We start from the raw sequence: 22,563 nt of genomic DNA, 5'->3' as shown, positions 1-22,563 counted from the left end.
ACATTGTGTAGGTTATATCATATTGCTCATCTTCACAGATGAGACCCAACAGACTTGTTTTTTCAGTTTCTGGCATGGGTTACATGTATCCATATCAGCATCTTGGTTCAGTTGTGTTTACTCAATGAACTTGTCAAATTAAAATTAACCATTTGAGTACTTGACGCCATATTACCTGAAGAATGTTGACTGTAAACAGTGCATTAACAGATATTTCTCCTCGTCACAGACTACATAAGCTGTCATTCCTTGGGAATATTCATGTCTTGTGATCTTCCTTTTTTCAGTTGTTCTTTTATCACTAAAAATAAGGTCAGTTCTAATTTTTCTAACCTTCTATCTGATATTTATCAATAGACATAGTAGCTACCCTATTTAAAAATTGTACTATTGATTAGAATAGAGACCCAAGGTTTTTTAACTTAATGTGGGGCCACCTCGTACTGATAAACCATGCCACTACATTCAGGAATGAAACATTCATATTTGTCTTGTACTTTACTACTTATCTAATTAAAAGAGAACCTTTCAAGATTCGTTTTAAACTTGAAGAATGAACAAATATCTGCGAGTACCCTCACTGGAGAACTGTGTTGTTTGAATAACAGAAAAAAGCATGATTACCGTTTGGTTTTGTAAGTGTCCTGAGCTTAATTTTATGTTTTGAGGTTCCCTATTTGTGTTCCTTTTATTAAAAGAACTTTAAACCATACACACTGCTGGAAGAATAAAGTTGCAGATGCATTTTAACTGAAGACTTAGTCTTTTCACATTCACGAATAACCAGTTAGCCCTGATGAACAAGTTTTGAAATCAACTATCCCAACCGAAACTGTACAGTGAGCCACATAAGTTTTTAAATTTATAAAATGTGCATGCAGAAAACAATTTACCAGATAATCTTGGGCACCTTAGCTTATAATAATAAGGTAAATATACAGCAGATAGAGATCAGTGTGTAATATTGTTAGATATTTCTTGTACTTTGAGCAAGTATTTCTTCATGAGTTGCTAAACTGCTTCATAAAAGTTGGTCAATTCATGTATCCGATCAATAATATACTTTACTTATGTGAATAAGTTTCTTTCTGTTAAAAATATTTCTCATAAGGTTCTTATTTTACCTAGAATAAATTAATTTAGAGAAACCTTGGGGGGAAAATGCTTTTAAAAGTATAAACATTTTTTATTGATATTTCTGATTGTCCAATGAAAAAGATGCATTGAAAACATTCTTCTTGTGAAAGTCCATAAGCTGCATGTCAAGTTATTTATAATATTAAGTGTGAAACTGCCTGTTTTCTCACAATACATCAAATTTATTATTAAGTTAAAGCTCAAGGTTGCTTAACTAACAGAAAAATTCCATTATTGTAAGAGTAAGCAACCCAAATAAATAAGTGCTATCTTGTTTCAACTTTGGTAAAAATACAAGATACCAAAAGTTGCAGATAAATTAACCTCTATTTCAGTAACTGGACAGCACGCATGTTAAAGAACTAAAGGTTGCCGACCTCTGGTTTAGTAACATCAGACTGGGCTTGTACCACTATATTATTAAGGAAGACCATAGTTTAATTATATCAAACTGGGCTTATACCACTATTTACTAAAGAGTTCCACAGTTTAGTGATACCAGATTTGGCTTGTACCACTCCATTACTAAAGAGTTCTATAGTTTAGTGATATTAGACTGTGCTTTTACCACTCCATTACTAAAGAGTTCCATAGTTTAGTGATATCATAATGGGTTTGTACCACTCCATTACTAAAGAGTTCCATATTTTAGTAACACTAGACTGGACTTGTACCACTCCATTACTAAAGAGTTCCACAGTTTAGTGATACCAGATTTGGCTTGTACCACTCCATTACTAAAGAGTTCCACAGTTTAGTGATACCAGACTTAGCTTGTACCCCTATTTACTAAAAGAGTTCCACAGTTTAGTGATACCAGACTTAGCTTGTACCCCTATTTACTAAAAGAGTTCCACAGTTTAGTGATACCAGGCTTGGCTTGTACCACTCCATTACTAAAAGAGTTCCATAGTTTATTGAAAGAACTGATTACTAATTACTATAAATTTTGCATTTTTAAAATGTTATAGCAGTGCAAGAAAAAAATAAAAATGTCCGATTAACAATTTTGTAGCATTTCCTGTGCTGGTGGGCTGAGTATATTGTTTAACAAAACTAATCGTGTGAAGGACAGGTTACTAGTGATGACTTTGCAGATAAGTTATGAATTATCCTGCATGGACTAATAACAAACATTCACAATTTTGTATGGAAACCCTCATCTAGAGTATCATTGGAGTTAACAGTTTCAAATTATTTTAAGGCACTTAAGTGGGTATGTTTGGAAAAGATTGTGTTTTACTGACACAGAATATCATTGTAACTGTTCATATGATTTTAACTTTTCTAAGCTACTCACCCTCACTTGTAGTATAAATATTCTCCATAGACAACTGACACCTTGTTTAACTGTTATCTCCTCTTTTTAATATTCACTGTTTACATAAACTAATATTTGGCATTTTTTAGGGTAAACATTAAACCTCGTGAAATTTCAAATTTAATGTCATTTGGAGAGTTATCATCATGTCTTCATATAATAAGGAAAACATAAATTGAATCTTGCAGCTTTGTTACATAGCTTTATAGACAATAGAAGGGTAATTGCCAGGTTGTTAGAAGAAAACATTTTATAGTATTTAATTGTTTAAGCCACCTATGGTTGTTACACACTGCACAGTTCAGCATTCTTTCTCCATTTTTATTCTTCCAAAATAATAATGTACATGTGACTATTCACAGAAATATAAATGATTAAAGTTTTGTGGATAGATTGGATAAGTACAATAGTGTATAGTTTCACTCTGTGAGAAAGGTAGTTCATAAAATACAAAACATTTAAATTTATAACAAAAATACCTCGACTGAGATGAAGATTTTTCTCCATATTTTAATACTTTATCACAAAAGCATTTCAACATATAACAAAAGACAAAAGGTCTAGTTTGGCATAATACACATTAGGAATTTAAAAATCTTTCTAAATTGGTAGCATACATTAATTTAAACATTCACTATACTGGGACTTTTATGTAAAAAAGTGTTATTGTTTCTACTGATAAAAAAAGTTCCCCCTATCTAAAACTATGCAAATGAATTCATTCTACCAAATGTGTTGTGGACAGTGGTAAAATAGTTATTACAATACAAATTTCTTTGAATATTTATTTCAGAAGTTAATTTGTTTACAAGTAAATATGTTTATTAAATGTATGTCACAGGTGGCACTAGCAGTTAAAGGTTGGGACTGAGAAAACACTTTAAAACAAAATTAAATAATTAATTACAAGTACTTGCTTTAATACACAAATGTATTGGAAGATTTATATGCAAGCATCTATTTTGACGTTATAATGAACAGACCCTTTGAAAATTATGAAAGTAAATATCCCAAACTATAAATGGGCCATCTATAATGGTATATATATTCTAAAAATGTAAGTACAAGGAAATAGGTACAGCTTGTGTTATTATACAGATGGACATTACACTTGGTCAGTGCTTATGTAAGTGACAGGGGATACAGTTGCCATAAGTAGAAAGGTAAAAAAAAATCATTCCACATTATTTTCAGTTTCTCTTGAAAGAGCCAACATTCCATACTGATTACATTGTAAAGGAAAGAATACACATCTGCCGTGGTTAAGGTGGAAACTATGGTGTCTCTAACATAATTGATAAATGTTTTGAAAACAAAAATATTAAATTACCTTCTTGATGCTCAGTAAATTTTAAAAATAGCAATAAATTAAATTTTCACGCAACTCAATGTTACTTTTAAAAAAAAATGGAATGTGGCCAATAACAAGACGTGACACTTCTTATTAAATATATTTATAATACAGGTATGTTGTATACTTATGACGCGTTTGCTGTTTCCAAGGGGATATTGTCTTTTGAATTTCTGTTTGCACTTCTTGATAATGAATATGCCTCATTCACAAAGTTCATTGACTTAAGGCTACAGAAAATTATGCTACCTTCCATGACATCTAGTCTTTTTATAAATGTTACTTTTAATTACTGCTATTAAGCACCAAACTTTATCTACCATTAGCACTCATAAGTTGTCCATAAAAAATGTTAACTCTTAAATTCAGAGTACTGTATCTCACAGCATAACTTTATTCAAATACACTGCCTTAAGTTGCCAACCCCTCCTTGTACTAAGGTTTGTAAGTACACTGTAACATCACTTTAGAAAGTTTTGAGCTATGCCTTTATAATAATTTATCTATTACTATGCTACTCTTTTTGAAGGTATTTACTGACATCAAAGTATCTATTTTAATACTGGATTCTAATTATAGCTGATATTAACAAAAATTAGATTTTTCAATAATTTGTCTTTTCCATGAAACATTGTATTACACAAAACAACAGCTAAAGTTAAAAACATTTACCACTGCTATTAAACATAATAATTTGTAATACCTAATTTTTAATAGTACATAAGTGGATTTCCAGTGTTTTAAAAATATCTTGTGTGTTCGTAAAACCTTTAACTATGACCAGAGCTTGTTTGATCAGCTGGACATTTAAACCATTTGATAATGCACATACAGGAAGTAAAATGGATAAACTATTACCATAAAATTAGCTGGACTGATGAGAACAAGAAGGTTCAAACTGCAACTAGTGCACTATTCTCACTGGTAACCCATACTGATCAGTGGAGTATTAATTATTAGAGATTCAGCACAACTCACAGAATATTTTGATGTTTCAGTGTTTTGCTTTGCACGAGTTGTTAGTGTTGAAAACCTAAAACATTATTTAACATTTTCAGTACAAAAAGCAATTTGATATTGTTTATTATACACTGTACATGGTGAAATATGACATTGATAATGGAAATAATTCAGAATTATGCTTACCCTGTTATTACCATATAAGGTATTAATTCTAACATTTTGGTAGAAAAGTAATAAGTTTTAACTAAAAGTTTAACTGATAACAATGAAAAAAAAACATCTGTAGTGCAACAGCCACCTGAAGTTACTTTTAGAAACATATCTGTAAAAGATGGTAAAGATGGATTTCTATTAGTCTCACTAATTCAATTTTAATTATAGCAAACATTAACAATGCCAAATTTTCCTTTCCAAAATTTAAATAACTGTGTGCATTATACAGAATATTAATATTTAGAGAAGTTTTTTTTTAATGTATGTCAGTTCACTGCATGTATTAGTAATACATTAGAACAGTGTGCACAAATATTTCTCTTTACTACAAGTTACAGATCTTCCAATTTATTGAAATAACTGAAACAAAGAGACTGTTGTAAGATGAAGGTCAATACTGCTGTTATTTTTCTTGTTTGGGACATTTTACTCAACATGTGTATAATGTTATAATTTTTAAAACCAAACGTGGCCAAACAGAAAATTCATTCTAATACACTTGTAAAAGCAAAAATGATTCTTAAGAGAAAACCAAACTAAAATTTTAGTTACCACAAACTTCATCAACTCTTGTTGTGAAACTATCCATGGCAACAGATATACCAAAACATCTGAATGGCAAAAGACATCTTCACTCCAATGGCCAAAGATGCAATGCAAATCAACAGCTGTGTAAGCAGCAAACCAAAAAAGCTACACATTTTCATATTCAGTGGGTTAATTACCTGTATTGTATAATTTTCACTTAATTGTTATCACCTGAAAGATTTTTTGAAATCAAGTTTTCATTCCGTGTGATACTCTTATCTTTCAAGAGTCTCTTGAGCTAAAGCTATGGTACTGTTCTCCACGATGTTATGGGGACTATTTTCTTCGCTGACCGAGGTACTTTCTGTTCTATCATCAGAAGTACTTGTGGTTGATTCTACTGTGATAATGCTATGACAGAGAGGGCACTTATCCTGGACGTAGAGCCACTTTCGTAAGCAAGTTCTGTGGAAAAAGTGATTGCACTTCGTGATGCAAGCACACGTCATGTCCGAGAAACAGATGGCACACACATCATTCAATGTTGCCAGCTGCTCTTCTGATGCTGTCTGCATAGCTTCCGTTTTATTCACTGCTTCTCGTCTTAGCAAAAAACTCTTCCATCCTGCCTGCATTCTCAACCATACGTTGAAGTAGCAATGAATTAGCAGAATGGTGGAACCAGCAACATTCCACTTACCAACCAAAGATTCCCAGAACCCCACTCCAACAACAAACACTGCTACAAAGAACTCCATGACCTTGGTGACAGCTCGAGTGTAATAAACTATATCATCTAAACTTTCCCAGGGCTCTGTGCTGGACGAATCATAAAGAAACAAAGAGTGAACAACTAGGAGGTCCAACACCTGAACTGATGTCAGAACACAGCTGGACACGACAACCAACATCCAGAAGTCAATAGGAAAGACTTGCATTAAAGCATATGTTAGGTACAGAGGGAAAATAAACAAAAAACAACACATACATAAAGCCCGGAAATGTCGACCAATACTCGAACTACGTGATGCACTTAGTGCCAAAACTACTGGCTCTGTGATTTCTAGAACAGACTGCAGTAATGAAGATAAGACAATGAAAAGAATAATGGTCATAGCTGCTAGCCTTGCAGGCATCTTCATTTCAGTCAGACCAACCTGAAGAGCTAAGAATGCCATCGTCAAACCTTCTGTCCACCCACTGTGCATTGGATTGTCATTTAAAAACTGTACGTTTCCATGTAGAAAGGCTTTAGTACTACACAACACAAAATATGCTAGGTAAGAAATAGTCACTGATGTTGATACCAGAGTTACTGGACTTGCACATAATGAACTTGCTGCAGTCAAAATGACAATATACCAGTGATCACTCCACACATGTGCTCTTTCAGGCTGGGAAAGGATCTCAAACAGTTTCACTACAAACTTAATTAACCAAAACAAAAGGAAATGATTAGGAACAAAGAGCTTATTCCATATAATACTCAGCAGACCTATTATACCATGAACTTCAACAACGTGCATAGCATCGGAATAGGCAATCTTTAAGTAGTCCAGTAATGCTGGAAGCTGATGATAGGCATACATACACACACTGATAGCTATGGCAGCACTTCCAAAGTTATGAAGCAGTTCTAGAGCTTCCACGGGAAAGTTGGCCAGACGAGCAGCAACGGGCAATGCGTACGACACCAAGATGGGAAACACAGGTTTGGCTGGCCCACTAAGTAATAAAGATGCTGTAGCACCCACCAGGATATGGGCCACCAGAGCTGCCACCTGCCTGGCAACGAAGTGTTCATCTCCCTCAGTATTCTGTTCCTCAGCATTAATGTAGTGTCGAGACAACAGATGAGCACTCAGTAACAAAGCATTACTGACAAAATGAGTGTAGAGAATTCGAACACGAGGCAATGGAAGAAGCAGCAGTAAAAGTCCATGAATCAAAACTGTATGGAAGAGAAAATAAAAACCCCTATTCTAAACAGTGTTTGTATCATTATTATTATTATTATTATTGTTACTATTACTATAGTATTTCCCTTGCAAGAAGAACTTTATATATATATCAATAACAAACAAATAAAGAAATAACTACTACATGCAGTAAAGCAGAAAGAAATCTAATTTCAAAGTGAGGGAAGTTACATAACTGTAATATTTTAGTAAATAATTTCAATACTAAATGAATGGATTCCTCCGTATTTCAAGATGGTTGGTATTGGTTAACCTGAAGATGACCTAAGAAAGTTGATACATTCTCTACTTTACTGTAAAAAGTTCTAATACTAATACCAGCCATCTTGAGATGCATTTTATTTCAAGGGGGTTTCTCATCATCACAAAATAAATTCCTAGATTTACAAGTTGATTGACATTGTTAAAGTTGTATTTAAACATGTCCCCAATAAAATAAGCTGTGTCTTTAAACCCCATCTGGTCTCTATATTCATTTTAAAAAAATTTAATTCTGTATAGCCTGCCAGACTTCTGCAGCTATAGTATGTTAATTAGGGCCAGATATTACTTGATATAATCAATGCTCATAGGATATTGATTATATTGAGTTAATTACTATACCCCAATGTCAGTGCATATTTAAGTCATTCATCTCCAAATTAAAAAATCTTGCACTATTTATGACATTGTTAAACTCCAGTACTCAAAGAGATCTAAGTAAAAAAAATACAAAAAAACTCTTTAGGAAATATAATTTGTGGTGTATGTGAACATTTTAAATATCTCTAAGTATTTAACAATATGTCTAGTTTTCTGACATATATACTCAGACTGATACAAATTAACTTGCTACAAATAAAGAGATTAGAAAGTGAATCTTTTAACAAAAGAAGCGGGACTCGCTTCATGTCAGACTTCACGACCTCAAATTACAGAAATAAAAGGGGTGAGTGCATCTAGAACATTTTAAATTTGTAGTGATCACTTTAAAATATACAAATACAACAGTTTCCTAAAGTGTCAGTACTTAATTAACATTTAACTTGTCTAAAACATTTTCAAACTAACATTAAATAGTTAATTGTTATCACTGTTAGCTTCACAAAGACTATTTTTAATATTTAATAAATATCTGTAATGTCTTCTAGTCATGCTGATATTCAAGTTTTGAACCTAATGTTCAGTGGTGACATCCCTAAAAATATACATGGAGCATTGTAAAGTTTACACCATATTATTCAACATTTAACAAGTGGACAATGGTAAATGTACGAATGCAGGTGCTATTACAACAACAACAACGTTGGTCAATAATATCGATCACCGTGCAAAGAATGTTACAGGTATTATCCAGTTAAGTACTGTACACTAAACAAATGAATATTAACAGTTTCTTACAGTGCAAATGTATTTCTCATAGGTACTTACCTCATCTCACACAAAAGTCTGTTTTCATTACTGACTATCCTTTAGACGTTGTAAAAGGTATTTTAGCAATCAGTGCACCGGAGTTGATATACCACCAGTTTTGTTCCATTTCTAAATGTGTACATATCATGTGACTACTCTCAATCAATAGTGTAGTGACTCCAACAATGACACAACTAGTTCCTTCTTTTATTTTGAATCAATATCACTTTTGAGAACTGACAGGAAGTGTGGGGAAATGGTACTTCTGGAACAGACTTGTCTCACACAAATGGTTAGAATCCCACATCAAAAAGGTGGGTGAGTAATGAAGCAGAACCAAGAACAAACCAAGTAGAAAGCAGGTTTGTACAGGTGTGTTTGAGTGTGAAAATGAAACACACCTGTGATGTTCCACAATACTTCTGGAACAGGTAGGTTCTTCACCCAGGAATTAGGAAAGTAACATAAAATGGGTGGGAAATGTAATACTTGCACAACTGTAAAAGCATTAAAAAGGTGAAACCTCTATCAACATATAATGAGATGAAAAATTTAATAACAAGTGGCTAGGACATGTGCACTGCATTACTGATGTCCAACAACACCAACTTTAAGAAACAGAGTGCAATACGTTAAGCAACAAGAATTACAAAACAGAAGTTAGTAAATAGTTGTAACTGAATGAACTCCCAAAACCATTATGGGAGCAGGAAGTACAAGAAAACGAGCCTGGCATCATGGGGTTGTGGAAAGAATGATCCTGAAAAACTGCACCTGACTGAAGAGAATGGAAGCTCTGGGATTACAGCCCAAGAGGGGAAGGAAAGGATCTAAATACTGAGAATCTAAAAATGGATCCAAGGGAGGAGGAGAGACAAAGACATGTTGATACAACAAACTAGTGGATGGGATACACCTATACATACACAATTGTAGTTAATCAGAAAACCTCTTTCAAAAAAACATTAATGTTTGGAGGAGGATGAAAACATAATAATGAGAAGGGAAACTTGTACCCAGTAAGACAGGGAAAGAATCGTAGACTACAGGGGAAATAACGTAATCATTATGGAGGTGAAATTTTGAATATTTTCCCAGCACATTCCTCTTATTTTTAATTAACCACATTCTACACCCAGTCAGGACATTTTACCTTCCACCCTTTTTACAACTTGTCAATCAGAAAGGTGGAATGTCCTGAATGGGTGTAGAATGTGACGGACTAAAAATAAGAGGAAAAGTACTGGTAAAATAGTCAAAATCCCCCCCCCCCCATAATGGTAGACTTCCTGAGAAATATGGTCAAGTGGATAAAGAAAAAAAAAATCACTTCCCATAGTAGGTCAGACACTAATTCTTCCCTGTGAACCAAGGCTTGAACTTCCTCAGTTGGTGAAGCCAATCCCATCTCCTGGGAAGTGGTACCACGTGCACTGTCCTCTATGGCAGGAATATCATTGTCCATCACATTAAATCTCAAATTGATATTAAAAACGTAAAATTCAGAAACAAGAATTTGGTGGTATGCAAAATTGTAGAAACAACTGAAAACAAAGGCAAAAATTCAAAATACTATGACATTAAACTTTGACTTAAAGTACAATTAAAGACAGTGGCCACATCTGAAAGAATTAGACAACAAAACTGTGTCATGCTAACTGCAGCAGGGATGATGCAGGAGAGTAGTCATATAATATGTATATGTTCAGAAATGGTGAAAAACTGGTGGGGTATAAAGACGGGTATGGTGTCACTAAAATTCTTTTAGCAGTAATTAGAGGGCAGTCAATGATTGAGATAGTCTTTTGTGAGAGAGGAAGCAAAGCAAGTTGTTTTGGTGAAACTAAAGTATTTCAAGGATCTACACAGTTCAGTACTGTACACTAAACACATTCATATTAAGGTATTATAGAATCAAACAGCTAAGAACAGTAAAGTAAAGAAATGAATATGACATTGTTTTACAATATACAAGGTTGAGTATGTTATATCAAATGATTTTGGTATATGCTAAGAAGCCATGTGACAACCATAGCCAATATAAAATTGTATAGAAATGCCACATATCAGAACTAACTTTTTATATTGTTTACCACTTCATAAGCATTGTGATGCTGTCAAAAATATGCTGCTTTTAGGTAGGATATGTAACAGTCTCTTTTCATTCAAAATATTCATACGCTTACATGTGTAGAATTTCTAGCACAAATAAGTTCAATATTTGTTTTAGTTTCTTTACCACCATATCATTTTTATTCATCTTGTATGTTGTTGCAACTAAATATTATGTGAAATTTGTTTTGTTTCTGTCACATTCCTGATGTAGGTGTTTGTAAGTATTTAAATAATTACTAGCACATTTCATTTACAGCAGTGTATATATTAGCATCTCAAGCCTAGTGCTGATAATTCTTCAATTTTCTATAAACACCAAGATTCTGATTATGATAGGACTGCTGATTATAAAAACTTTACATCAGTACATAGTTCCAATAATGAACAACATCTAATAATAAGAGAGAGAGAGAAGCAAATTAAAAAAAAGAAACTATTCATAAGCTCATACCATAAACATGTGTTCAGATTGAAAACTTAGAATGTTTGAAGTGAGAATATTCCTTATACTTAATTACATCAGAAAATAAAGGAAAATGTATCATCTTGTGTCACTATGATCATTAAACGTATCATCTTGTGGCACTATGATCATTAAACGTATCATCTTGTGGCACTATGATCATTAAACGTATCATCTTGTGGCACTATGATCATTAAACGTATCATCTTGTGGCACTATGATCATTAAACGTATCATCTTGTGGCACTATAATCATTAAACGTATCATCTTGTGGCACTATAATCTTTAAATGTATCATCTTGTGGCACTATAATCATTTACTAACAGACCATGATAAGAAAACCATGGTATCTTATAGAAGGTGATAAATCCATGTATATAAAAGTGATCAGTGGCTAAAGTGACCAATGTGCCATAGACAACACAATGAAGAAGGATCTCTATCTGGAAAAGCAACACCAATGTCACATATACACAAGTCAATTCCATGGTTCATCCATTCATCTGCCACAAACAAAGGATGAAATGGGTGTTCATGTTATTCTATATGAAGACAAAACAGTCAAGTCTACAGACATTAGTCCAAATAGATTTTTTTTTTTTTATGTGATTGGCCTGTTGAATCAGACTTTGACAAACTAGATGGATTATGGATTGCCTAAACCTTAGACTTAATAATCTTGAGACAAACCTTTTACAATGAAAACTTCAGGTATATTGTCAAGATACATGGTAATCAGATAGAGTATAATAGGACAAGGTTAGACTGCAAAATGATTTTGTTATAACATCCTCAACCCTCTTGACAGAGTTAAGTATTTTATGATGACGAGAAACCCACTTGAAGTAAAAATGTATTCTAAAGACAGGTGGTATTGGCATTAAAAACTTTAATTAAAATAAAGTGTTCAATACCCATACCAGCCATCTTTAGAATACATGGTTAAGCATTGTACCCTAAATAAAGAAATACAAAAATATATCAGTATAAATGAGATTATTGTAATTTCACTGTACTAAACTTCAAATATTCTTCATACCAAATAAAAACACAATAAACTTTATTGTATTTTTTTCATCGTTTGGGATAATACGTAATACCAAATCAGTTCAGTTTAAAATAAAACACACGGGCTTTGCAATTTAATGTAAGCTTATGTCGTGAGAGTGCTTGAGAAAACAGTTAAGTTGAATATGAAGACTTAAGACTTATTGCTTACGCAAATCAGAGATGTGAGGCAACTTAATGCAATTTAAGCTTTAAAGCTGTCACTTGACTTAAATACTTTATACACAATATATATTTTTCCCATATATGACAAGAAAGGGATCATTAAAATAATCGATTTTTAATCACATTGGAAAACCCTGTTCAAGTCACTGTTCTTACTTACCAACATTAGTAATTAAAGCACTGAGCAACTCTTGGGCATCCATAGACTGTGGAAGGGACTTGCTGCGATCATACTGCCACCAGAAATCTATTATGAACAATCCAGGAACTCTCATTATGACACTGATTAGGACTTCAATTTGGTCCAGTGACAGAAATGGCCACATCTTGTGTTTAGAAAGGTTACCTTGGCTTCAATACAGTCACTACACAAAAAAGAAAAATGAGATATAATTAATTTAAAATGACTGTCCAGCTTGTCCCTATACAGAAACAACCTTATACTTAGACATCACTTGAAAACTGTGTCCAGCTTGTCCCTATACAGAAACAACCTTATACTTAGACATCACTTGAAAACTGTGTCCAGCTTGTCCCTATACAGAAACAACCTTATACTTAGACATCACTTGAAAACTGTGTCCAGCTTGTCCCCATACAGAAACAACTTCATACTTAGACATCACTTGAAAACTGTGTCCAGCTTGTCTCCATACAGAAACAACTTCATACTTAGACATCACTTGAAAACTGTGTCCAGCTTGTCCCTATACAGAAACAACCTTATACTTAGACATCACTTGAAAACTGTGTCCAGCTTGTCCCTATACAGAAACAACTTTATACTTAGACATCACTTGAAAACTGTGTCCAGCTTGTCCCTATACAGAACAACCTTATACTTAGACATCACTTGAAAACTGTGTCCAGCTTGTCCTATACAAAGGCTTTATACTTAAACATCACTTGAAAACTGTGTCCAGCTTGTCCTATACAGAACAACCTTATGCTTGGACATCACTTGAAAGCTGTGTCCAGCTTGTCCCTATACAGAAACAACCTTATGCTTAGACATCACTTGAAAAGGCTGTGTCCAGCTTGTCCTATACAGAACAACTTTATACTTAGACATCACTTGAAAACTGTGTCCAGCTTGTCCTATATAGAACAACCTTATACTTAGACATCACTTGAAAACTGTGTCCAGCTTGTCCTATATAGAAACAACCTTATACTTAGACATCACTTGAAAACTGTGTCCAGCTTGTCCCTATACAGAACAACCTTATGCTTAGACATCACTTGAAAACTGTGTCCAGCTTGTCCCTATACAGAACAACCTTACACTTAGACATCACTTGAAAACTGTGTCCAGCTTGTCCCTATACAGAAACAACTTTATACTTAGACATCACTTGAAAACTGTGTCCAGCTTGTCCCTATACAGAAACAACCTTATACTTAGACATCACTTGAAAACTGTGTCCAGCTTGTCCCTATACAGAAACAACCTTATACTTAGACATCACTTGAAAACTGTGTCCAGCTTGTCCCTATACAGAAACAACCTTATACTTAGACATCACTTGAAAACTGTGTCCAGCTTGTCCCTATACAGAAACAACCTTATACTTAGACATCACTTGAAAACTGTGATGTTTACACATTCATGAGACACTTTTTAAAGCCCCTTTTATAATGTATTAATTTTTTTTCTTAAATGACAACACACACAAAAAATATTTACTTTTATTAATTATCTCCATTCTGTGATGTTAAATAATGAAATATTTATAGTGTCGTCACTCATCCCACTGCTGACACCCATTATGATAAAATGAGCACTGAATGTAACTCCAAATTTACTTTATGTATTTACATGAAATATGACAAGCATTTGTTAATAAAGAACTGTTACAAAAGTAAAGTGATGTTCATGTGTCTATCATACAGTTTAAATATTGGACTTGCAACATTCTCTAGAGCCTTCAAAATACATAATTAGTTTTTAGTTGGGTGGTTGGCTTGGCCTTTTATGACGCAAAGCACCTAGGCTATCTGTGCCAAACATCCAGTAATAAGATAAAATAAAAGTAAAATTATTAAAATTTGTAAAAAGTTTAATTTTTCAATTAAAAACTTAAATAGCATTAAATCCAATTTTTATATCTAGTTTACAGCAGTAAAAAAGTACAGTAACACAAGTTTTAAAGGACTTTCTGAAGCATGATTTAATTATCATAACTTGCCAGGATAACTAATGGATGAATTTAAACATCAGCATTAGTCACCTAAAGTTAGTCTTTCCAGTCCTGGTTTCTAGTTACCTGATGTTACGGTCATTTCATAATTTCATATCAAACTAGCTGCACTTCAAAAAGGAATCACAAAAAAATGTCTAATTTATTATTAGGTTGAGGAATAATTCGTGAGCGTTTTTAAATAATTTCATTCAAGCATTACATGCAAGACTATACAATACTTCAATGCATGAACACATTACACCCAAAACATTTATTATGATACTTTATTTCATGTAATACCTAGGTATACAGTATGCATTGTTTTAAACGAAATTGCAAGAAATTAAATGCGAAAAGCAGATGGTGTCAAAAAATGCTCGATTTTGTCCACTTGACATTCCATTTAATGACCTGAAAATGAAAGCAAAAATTAAAGACATATGAAAATCAAACACACCATCTATTAGAGCAAAAAATTATCTACCAAATGACATGAAATATTTTGCGAAAGCATTTCATTTATGAATATATTTTGTTAACTTGAAAAAACGCTCACGAATTATTCCTCAACCCAATAATTAAAAACTTTAATAGTGTTAAAACAGTCAGTGGTCTTTAAAAAGCTAAAAACATTTGTAAGGTGGACAATGTCACCAGCTCCATTGAAACTATCCAATGTTATGGATAAAACTTGGGACAAAACATGTTTAAAATTGTGCAGTTGTTGAGACTTGTAACGATGGCAAGACAGTAAAATGTGGCTTATTGTGACCTGAGTGTCACACAGACAGCACATTGATGCATCAGTTCCAGATAAAAGAAAATGATGAGTTGAAAAACTGTGACCAATGTGTGGTCTATTTATGACAACTTCCTCTTTCTGATCCTTATGGAAACAAGATGGCCAAAGTACAATAGAGAGTTTTATTTGGAAAAACTTGTTTTCACAATGCTCGCTCCCAAGTAGATTGCAAACTGGCATGAAGTTAAGCCTTGAATACAGGACCATAGTTCATGTATGGAACATGGAACAAGCACAGCAGTGACAGCGCCAGAGAGGGCAGATTTGGCTGCAGTGTCAGCGAGCTCATTCCTGTGAATACCAACATGGCTTGGTATCCAGAAAAATTGGATAGAAGTAGATGTTATAGAGAAATGGTCCAGTTGGTTTTGAACATTAGTGAGAATGAGGCGAGAACTAGCGTGAAGTGATTCCAGGGCCAGTAGAGGACTAAGCGAGTCAGTATAAATAGTGTAATTTGAGTACTGCTTAGCTTCTGTGTGATCCAGGGCAAGAGAAATGGCATACAGTTCAGTAGTGAACACAGAAACTGTAGAGAGGATTTTGTGTGCAACTACCAAACCACAACAAGCCATGACAGAGCCCACAGAGTCACCTGATTTCTAACCATCTGTATAAATCAAAATGGAAGGATGCTTTGAAAGATGTTCAGCAAATAAATGACGGTACTTCCAATTGGGAGTGTCTGCTTTTCTCAGACGACCTAAAGAAAGGTCACATTTGGGGATTGTAATAAGCCATTGTAGGATGGGCTGACCAGTGGATACAGCAATGTTATCCAAGGACAGACCCAATTCATCCAACTGTGTCTGGATACAAAAGCCAAAACGAACAATGGCAGATTGTCTGTTCTGAAAAAAACATGCCCCATTGGGAGGGAAAACAGAACCCCAGGTGAGAAGATATGGTAATGATTGATGTTTGAAGCATGCAGTAAAGGCAGTTACAAACGGCAAAGGTGTAGAGGAGGTTCACAAGACTCTGTGGACAAACTCTGGACTGGGGAAGTGCAGAGCTGAAGTCCCTGATGATGAATGGGATCCAGCATCTTTAAGGCCAAAGTCCTGCCAGAGCCATAGATCAGTGACTCATAGTCTAGTTTTGATCAAATAAGAGCATGATATATCTTTAGTATAGAACATTGGTCTGCTCCCCAAGTGATGGAAGAGAGGTCACAGAGGATGTTCAGTGCTCTTGTATATTTGACTCGTAGCTGCTTGACGTGTGGTATAAAGGTCAGCTTATGGTCAAAGATAAGCCCCAAGAACTTTGTCTCAGGGACCATGGGTAGCAGGAATTCACTGATATGGAGTTCAGGATTGGGGTAAAACCCTGTTGGCAGAAAAAGTTCATGCAAACAGTTTTAATGTCTCTCTCTAAAACCATTCTCTCTTTCAAATCTCATGTCAGTCGTCAAACATGGAGCTCGTTTGCAACAGCAAGAGGGAGTTGTTCTGTGATGGCATTAATCTTTATATTGAAAAGTATAATACTCAAAACACAGCCCTAAGGGACTCCAAGTTCCTCTAGAAGAGAACGAGAAAGTGTAGAACTCATACAAACTTGGAATCACCTGTCCATTAAAAAGATTTCAGTAAAAATATGACCATGTAACCCATACAAGTAGAGGTCTCACAAAATGCCATACCTCCATGTAGTATCATAGGCCTTCTCAAGGCTAAAGAATATTGATACAAGATGTTGTCATTTAGAAAGTAATACGAGTCGAGAGTGTGGGATACCTACAAAAAGTATTCCAGGCCTGTTTTTGAGCTTTATGTGCCATGTGGCAGACAGGATTCCACCATGGATGAGGACACTGAGGAAAATGTGTCGAGGTTTTTAGGAATACATTGAGCAGCTGCTTGTATAATACAATCAGTCACTGCTGCTACACGGTCATCTAGTGATGGCTTACAGACGATGGCAGGATCAAGTTCTGCAAGAGCAGTGAAAGAGGGCCAGTTAGATTGGTCCAGCTTCCACCAAGGCACATGGGTTAGGTGGCATCGACCATGGCCAGTCTCTCTCAAAATGTGTGAAAATGATAACTGTCTTGGAGGTTACTGTCAACCATCCATGAAAAGTGAGAGAATAGTAAAGGGGAGCAAATTGAGAGATCAACAGCAGTAAAGGACTGACTAGGTGCATTAAAATAAGTATAAGAAGCAATACTGATAAGAAAAAGGTTGTGATCTGAGAGCATACCCTCTATGGAGTGACCCCTTCCATCAATATCAATACCTCCCCAGAGAGGATTATGTCAATTAAAGTCCACCAGGATTAAAAAAGGAAATGGCAATTGTTCAAAGAGAGCATCAAGGTCTGATTGACCATAGATCACTTCAGGAGACAAGTACAGAAAACAAACAGTGATGTTACAACCCAAGGAAACACGGATGACTACAGCCTCCCAGGGCGTGTTGAGTGGCAAAAACAGAGTAGGCATGTGCTGATCAACCAACAGTGCCACCCCTCCATGCACTCATCTATCCCACAACCTGTCATTTCTGTACAAAGAAAACTGCTGAAAGGTGACTGTTTTTGCAGGTTTCAGAAATGTTTCCTATAAAGAAAGACATACAGGATGGTAAGAAGCAATCAGTACTTTGATGTCATCCAGATTAGAACGTAAACCTTGACAGTTCCATTGTATCAAGGTGGCTACTTCTGCATATGTGTAGGTGAATTAGATGGAAGGGTCTTATGTTTTTGACCATGTCATTTTTCTTTATTCAAGAAAGATTTATAGACCTCCATGGATCCTGCCCTGGGTCGATATGCCTCATTGTGGAAACTCCTTGGGTAGAGAAATCAGCGAGAATCTCTGATGTTGTTCAAATCCCTCTCAACAATATCCCATCGTGATGAATTCAAAGTAGCATGGGAAGTAACCTCAACAGGTATATCCCCAATCACCCTCAAATGCAACAGAAGCTCACTGTGTTTAGATGTGGATGTTTCCACCAATATGTCACCAGAGCAAAGCTTTTTGACTGAATTTGGAGAGCCAGCAAGTCCTTCTAGTCTATTATGAAAAAAAAAAAGACATTTGCCCTAAAGGCTTATCTGAAATAGAATGTAATATAAGAAAATGGGGTACAGGTGTTACAGATGTTGAAGATTGCTGCTCAGAATCTTCAAGACATGGTCATTTACCTATGGACTGTTTTATCAATATTTTACACAAGTTTTTATTTGGGAGATCCATAATAAAGAAAGAATGTTTCAGTGCCAACTGATTCCATCCACCATGGAGCCCTATGAGGGGATGCACTACAATACCACACAAGGACAATGAAGCACTATACCCAAACACCAGCATCAGATAAAATGTCCACAACAGCTGTTGAGAACATCCAACACTGTTACTTGGTTGGCCCTTGGGGTCCTACCCCATGGCTGCCTGTCAACAGAATTCAAGGCCAAAGTCATATGTTAGGGTTAAAACCCTGAACCACCAGGATCCTCTCCTCCCCTTTAAGGGTCACCATGCATGGCAAACATATGGGTGAATGTTTAGATCCAAGAGAAGGTAAACTGAAAGAACTGAACTCTGAGAGGTCCCCTCACCATGTACAGGAATCCACACAGAGGGGTTGTCACTCCAAGGTTTCACGTTTCAGCAAATGTTCATAAAATAGATCCTTATAGACCCTGGTGATAAATGTAGGATCATTTTCTTATTATGTAGCTAAGTTTATATCACACAAGTTATATACCTGAATAATGATGATATACTTGTATCTTTCCATATCACATCATTATTCATAAAAGTGCCAGTTGATAAAACCACTAATTATTTTGAAGAAAAATTAAGACAAATAATGTCTCAGTTGTGGAAACTTTAGATAAGTTTAATAAAAGCTGGTGTGGAAAATTATTTTTTTCAATCATAAGATTATAAACAGACTGAGGTCTGGCTGTGAATTCTCTATTGTCTCACTTATTATGTTTTCAAGGAAAATTTTGAAACTAATGCTTTACAAACAAAAATTAAACCCAAAATACAGATTATGTATATCAAAGACTCTTCCATGTTGTGGCAGTATGGTAAAGAAAAGGTGATAGGATTTACTGAATATTCAAACCCATTATTGAGTTTACTTATACAACTAAAGTTTTATCATAAACCTTTTTCTGTTATGTCATCCAAATTAAAAAAAAAAAAAAGACAGCATTTTATTGTTATGTTGAAAGGTCTTTAAAGTTGTATTCTAAACAAAACAATTTAAAACATGAAGTGTTTAATATGTGGCATCAGACAGGTTTTTCACCTAACACTGTTGATACAGCTGAGAGAAAATTTAGTAATATTACATATAATAATAAAAAAGAACTAAAATAAACACTTCATAAAACAGATAAAATTTAAATGTTATTTCTACTATTGATTCCAAATATATCAGGCCATATTTTTTTGAAATGAATCAATTTTTTAAAATATTATTCCAATTTATAAACCTTTGAATAAAATTAGTTAAACATTAAATAAAACTAAAGATGTAATTAACATAATGGAGAAAACAGATATTTAAAAAACTCAAAGAAGTTTGAAATTAACAGACATAAGTGTTAAAAATAATAAAAGTGATAACTGTATTAGATGAACATTAAAGTCACACTGGTCATATTCAGTGGTAAAAAAACTGAGCTAAACTAAGTGATACAATAAATATAAACACTGGAGAATTTAGAGAAGCAATGAAACACTAAAAATAAAAACAAGTATGTATCTTGAATACAGATGTAGGGTTGTCAAGTAAAAATGTATGCAGGTGACATGATTTTAAATTCAATATGCAAATTACGTGGTCACAAGTCTAATTGCACTGAAAGATATAGTTTTGCAATTCTTATTTTATTTAAACTCCTGGGACAACTTGGTTGTACATCATAACACTTAGAGAGCCTTTTTTGAGACAACTAATGGTTGTGGAATAGTTTAAAACTATATGTGTAAAACACCGATTGTTTTACTTATTTATTTACACAAGTACCTTAAATTTTAGCTTTTTAATATAATGAAAGTGATACTACACTTCCTGAATGTCTGTTCATGATGAGCCTGAGAAACAAACAAATTGCAACTTATTTGAAATATACAATAAAAATTGTCCTTGACCTTTACCCTTTTAAAGCAAGTTCAGCCAATGACAGAATAGATGTGGTATGATCCCCATGCCTAAATACAAAAGTCTAGATCTCAACAGTGTGATATACATAGTTACACACCCAAAAATAAAATACACATATTCAAAAGTTTAGTGAATTTTAGCAAAGTCCATAAGTAGTGGTAAAGTTGACTGAGGTGAACAGTTCTACAAATACCACACTGAAACATCAGCATTTCATATACAATGAAACTGTCTAAAGCAGGTGAGGATTCTTCACAAAAAAAACCTACAAGTGAACAAAAATTAGTGGCAGATGTGATCCCACAATCAAGCAAAAATCATATATTTGAATAATGTAATCTAAATTGAATTAAACCAAGGTTTTCAGCACAATGATTACAGTTCATCACAAAAAACCTCCTAAATACCATTACCATGATTATTATTATTTTATCAATGTCTGTTAAGTTATAGAACTTAAAAATATAATTACTGTTCAACAATCTTTGCAATTTAGGGATATGGAAGAATATATCATGATTATTTTTTTAGCCATTTCATATCACAAGTTTTATATGATCAAAGGCAGAATTATTTCAAGATCATAACATCATTAACTTATGTTTCATACCACACATTTAACATGAACATTCTTTTTAATATTATTAGCTTTATATGGTTGACTATAACATTAGATTAGGGTTTTCTGGGAACAAACTATTCCTAAAATTAACTTTATGTAACAAAATATGTAGCCAGATAAAACATTTAATATTAATTTGTAATTATTCCGGACATATGACAACATTTTAGCTGTTATCAGTGTTAGTATTATTTGTTAATATTATATAAAAAAAAACATTTAAATTAGTTATTACTGTTAGTATTACAAGTAGTTGGTTTGTGTAAAACTACTGACTAGTAACGTAAGCCATCAACTGTCTAGTTCTTTTCAAGATAAAATAGCGTAGGCCTGCTAACTACTACTTGGGTTAGAATTAAATAATCGACACTGTTGACAGTTGCATAGTTTCCAATAACTCGTATTTCAACATCAGGCTTAACAAAGATTATTTCTTGAAATATTGCCAATATGTTTAAAAGTTCAAGCTACGACGTAACATCATGTTTATAATCACACAATTTCTAGCTACAAACTTAGTAACTACTAACGGTAACACTACCACAATGTGTTACTGGTATTAGTACGCTAATAAACGATATCTGTTCTAGATCTATATCATACAGAAATAAACTATATAAACAAAGAAAAACATGCTTACCAAATATTTTCTTAACTGGACGTTGAAAACTACTGCAACTCATTCGGAAACAGGAAATTAATTTTACGCTTTTAGATTAAATTAGCCTTTTCCAACTATCAAAATCACAATTATCTATAAACGATATCCACAAACGTTATCAACTTACACAGGTTTATTTACCGCATGTGGATAAGTTACCTCGCGCTGTGCTCTTGTACTTGTTACATCCGGTACACATGCACCCACGTTTTGTTCGATACGCTTACCCGTTACAACTTGAGACATTTCAAGGTACATTATTTCAGACTTATGTAATCGAAGCAAACACTCTTTCAACAAATTGAAGCTTTAGGATGTTATCCCACCGTTTAATTAATAAAATGTCAACTGAAGACATTTATGACAATCTATTTAAATATAAAAAAAATATTTTGTAGACTGCGTTTTAAATTTAGACATTTGTAATTGGTGTCTGATCAGACGAAAGTTGGCGTCATGT

General features: G+C 33.9%; 1 protein-coding gene across 3 annotated transcripts; it reads right to left on the bottom strand.

The window, feature by feature from the left end:
- Positions 1 to 2,763: 2,763 nt before the first annotated feature.
- LOC143223720 (RING finger protein 145-like) lies at positions 2,764 to 22,563 on the bottom strand. Of its 3 annotated transcripts, XM_076452052.1 has the most exons (4): positions 22,083 to 22,557; positions 20,814 to 21,085; positions 12,858 to 13,062; positions 2,764 to 7,464 (listed from the first exon to the last, which is right to left on the bottom strand). In XM_076452052.1, the coding sequence occupies exons 3-4, from the start codon at positions 13,021 to 13,023 to the stop codon at positions 5,789 to 5,791; spliced, it is 1,842 nt and encodes a 613-aa protein (XP_076308167.1). In that variant the 5' UTR covers positions 13,024 to 13,062; positions 20,814 to 21,085; positions 22,083 to 22,557; the 3' UTR covers positions 2,764 to 5,788. The 3 variants fall into 3 exon arrangements, with proteins under 3 accessions (XP_076308167.1, XP_076308165.1, XP_076308168.1); XM_076452050.1 differs by lacking the exon at positions 20,814 to 21,085 and having other exon boundaries at positions 22,083 to 22,563; XM_076452053.1 differs by lacking the exons at positions 20,814 to 21,085; positions 22,083 to 22,557 and adding an exon at positions 21,719 to 21,948.

This window comes from Tachypleus tridentatus, chromosome 8 (genome assembly GCF_004210375.1).
Source record: "Tachypleus tridentatus isolate NWPU-2018 chromosome 8, ASM421037v1, whole genome shotgun sequence".
NCBI classification, from domain to species: Eukaryota; Metazoa; Arthropoda; class Merostomata; order Xiphosura; family Limulidae; genus Tachypleus; species Tachypleus tridentatus.
Note: the sequence above shows the minus strand (reverse complement) of the source record. Positions and strands in the feature narration are given on the sequence as shown.